General features: G+C 42.9%; 1 protein-coding gene across 4 annotated transcripts in view; it reads right to left on the bottom strand.

The window, feature by feature from the left end:
- Positions 1-4,362: 4,362 nt before the first annotated feature.
- Positions 4,363-12,819, bottom strand: part of ebf2 (EBF transcription factor 2) — a 29,742-nt gene continuing 21,285 nt past the window's right edge. For 2 of the 4 annotated variants that reach the window (XM_022212545.2, XM_022212546.2), the window contains exons 7-16: positions 11,139-11,220; positions 9,483-9,624; positions 8,363-8,493; positions 8,014-8,140; positions 7,802-7,890; positions 7,619-7,684; positions 6,732-6,906; positions 6,454-6,636; positions 6,180-6,350; positions 4,363-6,002 (exon numbers count right to left, since the gene is read on the bottom strand). In XM_022212545.2, the coding sequence (XP_022068237.1) occupies positions 5,971-6,002; positions 6,180-6,350; positions 6,454-6,636; positions 6,732-6,906; positions 7,619-7,684; positions 7,802-7,890; positions 8,014-8,140; positions 8,363-8,493; positions 9,483-9,624; positions 11,139-11,220 (1,198 nt within the window). In that variant the 3' untranslated portion in view covers positions 4,363-5,970. Of the gene's footprint in view, positions 6,351-6,453; positions 6,637-6,731; positions 6,907-7,618; positions 7,685-7,801; positions 7,891-8,013; positions 8,141-8,362; positions 8,494-9,482; positions 9,625-11,138; positions 11,221-12,819 lie in introns of all 4 variants that reach the window. The other 2 variants (XM_022212543.2, XM_022212544.2) reach the window with 1 other exon arrangement.

Below are 12,819 nucleotides of genomic sequence, written 5' to 3'. Positions count from 1 at the left end.
TAATGTCTGGGCTCAAGTAAAAAGGTTAACACAACAGCTTGCATCTTTTTGAGTCATGATGGACTAATGAAAATTAGTTCAAGCCATAAACAAAATGCTTCCTTTACTAGAATTTCTTTTTTAATTGCCAGTCCGAACTGTCTTAACTGAAATTGCCCAGACAGGTTAAGGAGTAATTAGAGGAGGGGACTTGAAATCCTAAACTCATGGTAAAGAAACTTTTATTAAGCATAGTTATTAAACAAATTTCATTAAGTTAGATCAGCTTTAACACAGACATTTTAGTTTAAGTGACAGACAATAGTAAGTTGATGCAATTACCAACATCATTATGTAAAAGCTCATTAAAACAATATTTGCAACTGAAATGGTTTAACTAAGTCAGTAAATTATGTTGTTAATACTGTAACCATCCATTTAATTAAGAGGAGAGAATTAGTTCCTTGATCTACCTTTTCAAATGTAGTTTGTATTTTCATTTAGTCATGCTTGTATTTTCTTGAAGCAGTTGAAAATTTTGCTCTGAAGTTGTGTTTTGAATTTTAAATGCCTGCCTGAAGAATTTATTTTAAGTACAAATAAATAAATATTGCATTTTTGCATCAAGGCAGGTTAATCTCATTGAAAGTGTGGTGAGAATGATTTGAACTTTAAGTTAGGTGTTTTTTTAACATGGGTTGATCAGTCTGGGCCGAGCTGCCTCATCTTCAGTGCTCTAAGGCTGAAGGGGCACAAGTTAAGAATATACCAGTCAAATTAACAATGAAACTTTAAACTTTCCACAAGCTTGGTTTGATGATGCTGCCTTTAAACTGCATTTGAAAAACTACATTTTAGGGATGCGCCAGTTTGCGGAGAAAGACAGGAGAGGAGCTAATACCATTAATGAACGGTGGAGCGCTAGTTGGTTAACTAACTTACCTCTGAATAATGTGTTTCTTAAGGGGCCACTTGGGCCACACTTGATGGATGGCCTTACAGAAGCCGGGTCAATTAGCCAGGCTGGGTTTCCCTCCATGTCGGCTGCAGACAGCACTGGGAGAGCTCCCACCTCTGTCACCAGGCCTGGCTGTAATTAATCACCAGCGTGGGGCCTTCTCACCTCACACAGCCGCGCACACAAACAGCCAATACGTGCATTTGGCCCAAATTACATCCCCAGTCCTCTAATCTGGCTAATTGTCAATATTGTACCCAGAGGAGGAGAAAGATTGTGACATAAAAGGCCTCTGAACCAACAAACCGATCACAGTAGGCCCAAAGTCTGCTTACCTTACATTTTACTAAGCGGATGTTTCACTAATCAACTAACTAGGTCGGCCTCAGAAAGCAGAAAGAAATAAAAAGAGATCCGATAACAGACAGGGGAGTGAAAACGTTAAATGATAAATTAACAAGTGGGTGACACCAAATAGCTTTAGTTTGTGTGTATTTGTACATCAGGGTATGGTAATCTTAAGGCACAATGTGATGCAAATGTCAATAAAAGAACACATTAGGGAAGAAACACAGGTTTGGACACAAGTTACAGTGAAGTTCTTTTAATGAACCAGCATACTGTGTGTAAATATTTGCATATACTAAGTCATGGATAGAACCACATGCAAGCCCTACAGAATATCCATGTGTATCGTCAACTGTCTATTAATGAATCTAACATCAATAGGAGCAACATAAAGAGCATCTTAGGAGCAACATAAGCGCATTATAATGACTTCTAAGATGTCATTTCTCTTGGAAGTGTCATGCAAGTTAAACATTTCATCCCACCAAGCTGTTTCTGTGCACTTCTGTGTGATACAGAAAAACACAAATCCAGGTGTACGCAGCACAGACTGAGAGGCAGGGACAGAGATGTCACTCTGTGCTCACAGAAAAACACACTCCTGTGGTCTGGACAAAGCAGGAGGCTGACAGATGAGGTTTGTGTCTGGGGGCAGGGGAGCTATGTGTTGCTGCTGCCGTGTGTGTGTGTGTGTGTGTGTGTGTGTGTGTGTGTGTGTGTGTGTGTGTGTGTGTGTGTGTGTGTGTGTGTGTGTGTGTGTGTGTGTGTGTGTGTGTGTGTGTGTGTGTGTGTGATCAGGTGCTGGCTATGGTTGTGGGGAACCATAGGAAAACTAAAAGAAATGTCATTTGTGGGGACCTCATTTGGGTCCCCATGAGGGGAAACAGTGTTTTCTTGGCCATGTTGTTGTTACTGAAAAGTGCAAAAACGTTTCTTTAGGGTTAGGCATTGTTTTGGTCTGGGTTAAGGTTAGGGTTAGGGTAAGGGTTATGGGATAGATATGAATGGGAGTCAATGGTAGGTCTCCAAAAAGATAGGAATACACAGTGTGTGCACGTGTGTGTGCACGTGTGTGTGCACATGTGTGTGTGTTCGTGTGCGTGTGTGTGTGTGTGTGTGCGTGTGTGTGTGTGTGTGTGTGTTGTGCTTATGCTTTTGTGCATGTATGTATGTCTTAGCGCGTGTGTCCACCTATATGTGAATGCATTTGTGTGTGTGTGTGTTTATATGTGTGTACGTGTGTGTGTGTTGTTGGAGTGGGGGGGGGGGGGTCTCATGGGGCAGCTCTGTGTCTGTCCCATCTGCCACCCCACTCTACTGACACCCAGGGGAATGGCAGAAGGGGTGAGGTGGGGGGGATTCATTTTGGAAAAAGGAATCAGGGTCCAGTGGTCTAATGGGCAACAATGCAGGGTTTACTGATGGGCCAAAGGCAAAGGACACTGGCTGGGTGTGTGGAAGCCAATCTACCAATCTATCTGACAAATCAGCGGGCCACCCCTGTCAAGCTTTGCCTCAGTCTGCCTAATAAGGCACGCACACCCCTGAAATTATGCCTCCAATGAGGAAGGGGTGCACTGTATTTTACACACGTGCACACAGACGCTGCATACACCCGGGGCTAATGTCAGCCTAATGCATGGCCATGCTGTGGCCGGAGGGCTAATTGGGTATATAAACACAAACACATCCCCAGAGAGGGAGGCAGGGAAGGGTGCATTTTGTGCTCCCTCTGTGGTAAGGAAGACAATACTGTAACTTAAACATGAGGCTCATCAGCACTTCAGCAGTATGGATAATGAAAGATGACATGGATGCGCTGCCACATACCCAACAGCTAGATGCTCTTTTGAAGCTGCGCGTGCGGCATGATGTGGAATGACTTGGTGGCAGGTGGCATCCCATCCTGTCTTTATCCAAACTGTGATCAGAAAAACAGTGAATGGCGCCGCTACACTCGCAAACAACAGCAGCAACAAAACAGTCATGTGGAAGAGGAGCATATGGCTCCTGCACCACTGGGCAGAAGGAGCACTCAGCAAGATGAATGCTGAGGTGCTGGCAACAAAGCTGACTTTAACTTGTCAAATTAACAGCATATCAAAGGAGGGAGAAAGAGAGAGAGAGGGAGATGATGGGGAAGAGCAGGTGCAAGTGCTACTTGATGGTGACAAAGACGGCGCAGAGAAAAAGAGCGCCTTGCTGTCGAGGTCAGATTACAGACAGTGTTGGATGTTTGAAGTCCACATGTCTTTTAGCGTCACCGGGACACAGTTTGTCCATATGCGTATAAACGCACACAGCGGTGTGCAGACGTACATCCACTGGGTGCCACCCTGCCCCCTCACTGCTTTGAGGGCTATGTTAATGAAACAGTTGCTGTTTCCTGGCATAACATTAATTACCCGATCAAAATAGAGTGGGTAATTAACTGCCCTTCTTTACCAGTGCTAATTACATTAACAGAGAAGGGCCATTTCAAGGGAGCAGAAAGAGAGGAGAGAAAGAAAGAAGGGATGAAGCAGTATCAAACAAAGACTGAAAAACAAGGCGGCAGCGAGGCACATGCCAATGAATGTGTGTGTGTGTGTGTGTGTGTGTGTGTGTGTGTGTGTGTGTGTGTGTGTGTGTGTGTGTGTGTGTGTGTGTGTGTGTGTGTGTGTGTGTGTGTGTGTGTGTTTTAAGAGAGAAAAAGAGACGGAAAGGAGGAGTAGGAGGAGGAGGCCGCGATGGAGGGAGACTCATATGGTTCTCACTTGGGCCCCCAGAGGCTTGGTCCTCAGAGAGAAGCAGGCTTATTGGAGAGGAGAGAGACGGGAGGGGGGTGTTGTTTATCTTGACATGCTCTACTCAGTCTTTAACGCTCGCATCACAATTAAGATGCTGCGGCTCATCAGCTATGTATACAAAACAGTGTAACAAGCTGCACGAGCACACAGGTGATGGGCACAGTCAAAATAGATCCAGCACAACCCTGAGATGCGGAGAATTGTGGGGAAGTCTTAATGTCCAGGAAACTGTCAGATGATACAGTGAGTGTGGAAATACTTACTGTGCAAAAAAACAGAAACCACCAATGAAATTCACAATTTAATACAATGTAAAGACTTTTGATCTTTTTTTCCCCTCATTTGTTTTATTTGGAGCACAAAATATAATTACACCTTGAAATATACAAATCACATTTGCACTTTTTTTTTCCTGTATCGTTTCAAAGAAAAAATGGCTTCAAAAAACATAATATTAAATTGCTAATAATTTTTAAATAAATAAAGTTAACCAAACTCTAAAAACAATTTTGCAAATGTCATCTACTCTTTGTGTTCTTTGTTTTCACGTCCTGAGAATGCGGTTTTTGTTGTGATGAAAAAAGTTAACAATAGCAGTAAAAACAGGATGGAGGGAGACAATGAACACCTAATACACCCGGTTCTTTTCTTTTGAGCAGTTGTGCTTTTATTTACTGTACTGCATAGTGACTAGAAACCTGTACTGGGCTGAGACGTCTAAAAGGAAACTCTAAATACTATAAGCCATATATAGTCATATAAATTTAGATTTGCAATGCGGAATGGAGAAAAAAAAAGAAGTATCAGGGCATTGGTGTGACAAAGCATGCATTTTAAGTGAAATGAAAAAGGGTATGGCTGCCTAATGTTTTCCTTTACACAAGGACAATATCCTTCTTAAATTGTGGGCATAACATTAATACTTAAGAATAAGAACCTGCAAATTGGGGATATTTAATTCCAAAAAAGTGAACTTATCCACTCCAAAATTGAAAAATCCTTTCCCTATGATCATTTACCAAATTATGTAACAATTGCTGAGATAACTTCATTTCAGTAACAGATGGAAAAAGGACCACTTTATAAAAACACGTTTATATTATTCCCTAAACTAACTATAATAAGTTAAATTGCTTGTTCTTAAATAAATCAATATATGAATTCCTTTAGTAATAACCCTTGAGACAAAGAGTTCTCCGTTGAAAAACTGTAGACATCAGAACAAAAAATAAAGAGTCTATTTTTCTGGAATGTAAATTGTCTTCAAAAAGTCTACTACAAAAGAAAACGCAAAAACAACCTCTTGCTAACTCACAGACAGCGTACACACATGCCATTTAAGGTGTCCATACATCGACAAAATAGCACCCTGCTTTTTAGAGCTGCAACATTACATCAGAGTCGTCTGTCATCCATCAGTGCTCTCACAGTGCGTCCTGTAAGTCTCTGGCCAAGGTTTGGGCGGGTGTTGAAGTGCTGAATACTGCATGTGATAGTAGGCCAGAGGTCAACACAGATGCTTTTGAAGCTTGAAGTGAAACTAGTTTCCTCTGTTTCCTTTCAGATGCTTCATTACACGCACACACATGGCGGTGTTTGGTCCAGTCTTGTGCTGTTAGCTAAGGAGCACAGTCAGTCTGTAGTTGTGGGTGACGTATTCTCCTCTGCATCTTGAGTAGATGGCTGGTCTTTGGACATATTCATACCCCGTCCTGTTCATCCAACTGGATGACAACGGGACTAAGAAATGGCTGAAGGGAGGGGGACAGGGAGCGGTCAGAGAGGAAAGTTTTACACGGTCGCGAGTGATCAATTTTCCGTTCTCCCTGCCCTCTCAGTGCCAAAAGAGGGGCTAAGTGAAGCAGTGGTCTGGGGTAGATTGGGGCGGGTGCTTTGCTACATCGGGGGAACAACCAGGCCCGTCATCGCTGGAGAGAAAAAAATATACAAAATCTATGATTCTAATCAATCAGGTCTTGCATTATTGTACATCCAGCAACTGTTCTCTGTCTCGTTCAGTCATAGCTTTTGGGTTAGTTAGTATGAGGGGTTAGACTGCATTCGTAAGTTCAGACAGGGGGTCAGATAGTGAGTTGGGTGACTACCTCTGAAGCTGTTCCCCCCTGAGGCGGGGCAGGCAGGGGAGGGGGAGCCCTGGGGCCTGAGGACAGGAGCAAAAGCACTCTTCTGTTTAGCAGCGGACGGGAAGGAGGAGAAAGGCAAGAGAGACGAGGAGGAGCTGGAGCTTCCTGGTATAGTGGGGCTGGAGGGCATTACTGTGGAACAGAGAGCAACAGTCAACACGAAGCCGGAAAATCACAGAACAGTGAACTTTATCAACAAGACACGCAGACATTTCGAGAGCAGGTGAGGTCTTACTGTAGGGAGAGCCTGTGGGGGAGGCACTGTTGAAACCAGGAGATCCAGGGACTCCTAGACTAGTCATGGGAACTGTCCCATAGCCTCCAGTCATCCCCCCACTGCTCCCATAGCTTGACTGCTGGGGGGTGGAGGCTGATGGGTAACCCCTTGGAGACAAACTGCTGGAGTTACGGATGTAACCTGGAGGGAAAATGAAAATGTTGGGTCATATGTGAGCTTCATTAGTAGTAATAAAAAACAGAAGCAAGGAGTAGCTTATAGGTCATTCTGCTCACCTTGGCTGCTCTGTCCTGGCTCTCCGATGCTAACACCTAACTGAGACGGGTAGGAGCCCAGGCCCATGACGCTGCCGTGGGCCGGCGAGCTGGGCAGCGCCTGTAGCTGACTGTGAGGACGAGGAACACTGTAGAGTGCCTCAGCGATGTCAGCTGCACGCTTCAGCAGCATGTCCTACAGGAGATCAAATAAAATGGCCAGCAATGGGTCAGTCTCACAGTCACAGGAAGATAAAACAGTTTTGTTCAGCTGCCAACATGCTGTTAATTCATATATCTGCAGCCTGCCAGTAAACAGGGATGCACTAATTAGTGTCTGAAGCTGAGAATGTGTAAGCTACACCCAATTAGCACATTAACTACAAGTAACATAGACTAACGGTACTGCTGACAATTTTCCGACTCATGCTGGTGCATTCAAGTGTTCTCATTTCATCTGCGAACTGAAAATCACCTGCCACAAACTAAAAGTGCAGTAGAGCAGTTGCATATTGTTTTATTTTATGGGTTTTTGCCTCAGACATCATAGCTTCTGAGCTCCACACTTTTGGTAGCCAAGTCAAACATTATAAAAATTCACTACAAATCTTTTTAAAACAGTCCATTCTCAGAACTGTATTATTATCCCATGAAGTTGAGAAATGACTGGAAAACCAGTGACTATTCTAAAGTAGGAAATTAATGTTTAAACCAAAGCTCTGGAAAATGTTCAGCAGTAATCTATGGTATTCACTATTAATACTTAATGGGCAAAACATACAAAATACCTGCTGTCGTCTTTAAAATATCCTCATGTTCCATTTATATAGTGTCATTCTGATGTGAAATCTGTCATTTTTAAGTATTGTATTAAAGTATGACATTGTATCGCACACAGTTCTGTTTACCTGATTACTATGTGGATTTCCATACAGGGCCTCCACAAGATCTGCTGCTCTTTTCAAGAGGATCTCCTGCAAAGAACAAAATTTATGGCATTAACAGCCTAATAACATGCATGTAATGCACATAGCTTCTTGAAAAATAATCTTGCACATGGTAAGGTAATTTATTTAGGAGCCTTGGCTCACCTTGGCTAGTTTCTCTGGATCACCAGGATGTCGAGGAATTACTTTCTGGAGCCGCTGAAAACCGTAGTCTATAGTTGGCTCATTAAGGGCTAAAAAAGAAAGAAAAGAAAAAGAAACATATAGTGAATCACAATTCATCAAAACCTAATGTATAAAATTCCTAAGACTGTTGATAACAGAGACAAAAATAGCAGAATCACGTGTATAAATACCTGTGTAGATGAAGCGTCCAGGTGCTCCCTTACAGAATTGCTTAGATTTATAAGACAGTGTGACCTCCACGACCCCGGGGATGTGTCGAGGAGGCGTCTGAACACGGATGGCGTGTGGTGTGATGAGCTGAGATGAAGCACGGAAACTGTGTCACAAACTAGCGAGAAATGACTCTCACCTTGTGCCTTGTAAATATTTAGGCTAACACAACACTCAGGAAAGATTCATTTGTGTAGACTGCCTATACATCATCTGAATAACGGGACAAGCCATGTGCTTTATATTTTATTCCAAAATGTGTTTTAGTCCACGCCATCATTAGTGCGATGTTCTGAAGACAACTCTCACCTCACTCCACACCAGCATGCTTCCAAACACCACCTGCAGCCCGTCAAAGAAGTTCTCCCCGATGACTATGACCATGGCCCCACCGGTGGTCCAGCCCTCACTGGGACTGATGGCTTTAATGCATGGGGTGGCTACACAGGACAGAAAAGCATTTAGTCCAAGGAATTCAGTGTGGGATGTTACACAGTAAAGAGATGATAGAGTGCTTTTAGTGAATAAGTAAAGATGAATGTGTTAAAAACTGTTTATTTGGAATTGTGTCAAACAAAATCCAAGGGAAGTTAAAGTTAAGTGAAAAAAAATATTGTTGCAGCACAGATTCATTCACGATGAGGCTGTTCTCCATTAATAACTAAACAAATGGATCACAACAAAAAATGAGGAGCACATTGTTTTACGTCAAAAAAAATCACACAATCTCAATGCATTGTAATCATATACAGCAAAAGTTCTAATAAAATGCAGGACGATGACAAAGCACCAGCTGTGGAAAACATAATCACATCCTTTACTTTGGTAAAAGTAGCTATGCAACGGAGTAGAAACACTCAATTACAAGTAACAGTCCTGAATTTACATTCTAAGTAAAAATTCAGGTGTATTACCAGTTAAATGTAAAGAGCACTAACGTGGTGGAAAATGGTCCATGTCATTGGTCTGAAATGGACTCACAGAACTTGTGTAGCTGTTCTTTGTTATGCTTCACGATTGCACAAAAAAATGTGATGTTTGCTTCTTGCTTTAGAGATCAATTAATGATTTCTTGACTTATGAATTGGAAACTGACCTTAACTTATGCTTTATTTTGTCCTTCGTGCTTTAAGATGTTGGTTTAAGACAAGATCATCCAGAGATGGAAGTGACATCTCATGACAAGTATTTAATTAATGCAATAATTAGCTCAGTTAATGACCTCAGTAGCATCACTGGTAATGTTTGATCTATCATGGTGATTATGAATGGACATTAGGCAACTCAAGAACCTGCTGTTACAGTTTGCTCTCCAATGTCTTATGTTTCTGAGAATGAGTGATGATATGAAGTGATTTTTTGAAGGTGAATGAGGGGTGACATTGTTGTGTAATCTGTCTGCTTTTTTTTTTTTTTTTTTTTTTTTTACCATATTCCATGGTATTCTCCACAGACTCGCCCGGCTCCAGCCTGCGAGCTCTCCGACCGTGTTTTGAGTTGTTGTGGACAAACATGTTGTCGGACACGGCCAGGACATGGCCGTCTACACTCACGGTGCTGGACAAGACCACCTGAAAGAGGGAAAAGGGGCCAAGAGGAAGATACATGAGTGTATATGCACCGCTTGGACAGCACGCTGCGAGTCACAGTCTCTGGTTACAACACTAAAATCCCTAAGCAACAATTTGTTTCTGGATACAGGTGATAGTAATATTTCTCAATAGGTAATGTGACATCCCTGGGATCTCCATAATATGTCTGCATTCTGGGGATGACACAGCTCACACACTCCTCCACTCCTCCATCAGGTCTCCATATGGCCTCTCCGCTGCCTCTTGCCTAACTTTTTGATTCATACAGCATGAAGCAGGCTCATCGTTGTCTCCTCCTGATCCTTCAATGACACCAAACATATGGAGCAAATCTCCCATTTTAGTCGGCCGTTAAAGCGGAGGATGATATATAGTGGTCTTAATTGGATTTTCTGGCCACAGCATGTGTGTGTCCCTTCTCACATCTGCCTCATATGTATGACGCACATATAATTAATGAGAGGATACATGTAGGCTTTTTCTCTTTGGATATTTATGAGTGTCGATGTGTTGCTATTTCTGAAAGTGATAATGAGTTTGTCCTCGAGTGTGTTTATGAGCATGTTTTGATAGTTAAAGGGAAGGGGTCAGCGTGAAAAAGATGCTTTAAATTAAATGCTTAGCCGCAGATATTTTATCATATATAAAGAAAATCAGACAGCAAAGATAGAACCTCCCTTCAATATAAACACATGGTAGTAACTTTGCAGGTGAAAGAACGCAAGATAAAAAGGGGGAAAAACATATGTTCTATATGTGATGGAAAGGGAGGGAAGCCTACAGGAAAATAACTGTAAATTATCGATCAAGCAGCAGACTCCTGTCCAGCTCTGAACACCTTTTAACCCAGAGATGAGAGTCTTGGAGTGCCTGCGTGCTCATAACTTCTCAGCATGTGTCACATCACAGGAGTTAAAGCAAACATGGTGGAAAGACAGGGGGAGCACGGAGAAGGAGAAGGGACCGAGAGGGTTTGCTGGGAGAAGGAGAATGCCAGACAGAGGCCGCTGGTGCTGAAAGACGGTGGAGGAAGTGAGGCGGGAGCGTCCCCTGTGACCACTTCCTGGGTCACGGAGCATGACCTCTTCCATCTGGAGCCAATCACTCAATTCTTGACAACTTCCTGAAACACCTCAACCTATTTCCTGCACCCCGGCACCCCACGACCAAGTCTCCCACATATCTAACTCCTTGCGTTTGTCTTTCCGTCTCCCCGACTCCTTATTGATTTTTAACTTTCACCTTTAACTCTCTGCTCTCGTTCTTCCATCGGAAAACTTCTCCTGAGCCCCACCATTAGAGAGTTTATGGTATAATACTGCAATGGAGCAGACTGGATGAAAAATTAAATGCTTTTGTCCAGATTAAGGGGCATGAAGGGTATATTTTCCTGGCTGCGAAATCTTTTTTCAGTCTCATATTATCACCATCCCTCTCTCTGTTCTCACACAAGGGCACACTCACACACATACTTTTTTCACATTTATTTGTACCTGAAATCTCCTCATATCCCTCGGGTTTCCTGCTGTCTTCAGACAATTCTGGTTACATTTCAGGAAAAACTTCAAGAAAAACCTGCAAAGGTAAATAAAAGGACACGTGTTTGTACATCAGCAACTAAGAAAATCACATGAAAGAATCATGTATATGATTTTTTTTTTTTTTTGCTGCGCTGTGGTTGGGTTACAGTAATGCACTTTCAGTCAAAGGAGACATTATTATCTGTTAGAGACAGGTTCTGTGTGTATGCGTGAATATGTGTGTACATCTGATTACAGTTCTGACATCAATCCCAGCTGTTTAGTTTAATATTAAAGTCAATGTTGTTACACTTTAAATCAAGTAATGAGATTCTAAAGCACAGTCCAGTGAAAAGCGCTACTCTGTTTCAAAGTAAACTAGAGACAGTGATGTATGCCAGCGGACTCAGGGGACTGTGGTATCCCGCAATGCCGTATTTGAACCCCCACATGGGAATGGAGAGAGAAACGAAGTAGAGACAACTAGACAACTACAGAGAAAGTGAAATGAGGAGGTGGAAAGAGGAAGGTAGTGATAGAGGCACAGGCGCTGGTATGGACATGAATTCTGTTTTCAAGTATGTGTCTCATTACGTATGTGAGTTTACTTGAGAGTGTGTTATGCTGTGAAGACACAGAGAAGGAGAGAGGGGTGCTGATAGCCTCTGCTGCACCAAAGAAAACCTGAGAGAAAGGTGGAATAAATAGGAGAGAGGAAGACTACGGAGAGAGACTCCAAATCCCAGGTGAGCACAGTTCGGCAACACGGCCTGCTGCCATGGCAACGCAGCTCTGCCGCAATCCCAAAGTCCCCATGCTGAGAGGCAAAGACAGCGATGGGAAAGAGAAGGCAACAACAAGAACACATTCCATCACTGAAATACAGCGAGGAGGGAGGAGGGAGACTTGGCAAGGTGAGAGGCAGGAAAGTATGTAAAGAGGACAGGTGCAGACGAGGCTGAGAAGATCCTTTCAAATCTCACGGTGATGAGAAATTAGGCAGAAGATGCATGTTAAAACAAAATAAAAATGAGCTGGGAAATGACGCAGGGTTGTGGTAATTAGCAAACATGTAGCCCTCAAAGTAGATAACCACTTGCCTGCACAGTGAACACATCACTGTCCTGTTAATGTTCCAATTAAACAAAGAATAACAGCACTGAGAGAAATGCTGCACGAGGAGGCAGTGTTTTTTGGGCAGCTCCAATCCCACCCACACTGTGCTCTCTACAAATATAAGTCATCTTAATGGAGAGCGGTTGTTTGGAGAGGAACTTCATATTGGCCCCATAGCCCTGAATCCTCCTGTCGAATACTAATCTCTCGCTCATTCTGTCAGATTTTACTCGCTATTCTTCCATCACTCGCTCCAGCTTCCTCCCTCGTGAACAGGATCTGGCTCCAAACTAGTCCTCAGTTCCAACCAGCATGTCCAATATTTCTTGATTTGAGCTATTTCGTCGGAGGACAATCAATATTGTTGTTGGCACAGGGTGATTACAATTTATCAGGGAGAGCTCGGACCTCCAACCTCAGAGCTGTGCTAGACCTCAGTTTTGGGTGGGAACATGTAAAAAGCCACTACAGCACCTCTCCCACGTCCTTCTTCCATTTGTTTCCTCACTCAGGTCCGACTTTGTCATATTTTCTGATA

Source organism: Acanthochromis polyacanthus, chromosome 7 (genome assembly GCF_021347895.1).
Source record: "Acanthochromis polyacanthus isolate Apoly-LR-REF ecotype Palm Island chromosome 7, KAUST_Apoly_ChrSc, whole genome shotgun sequence".
NCBI lineage: Eukaryota > Metazoa > Chordata > Actinopteri > Pomacentridae > Acanthochromis > Acanthochromis polyacanthus.
This window is presented reverse-complemented; position numbering and strand designations above follow the sequence as displayed.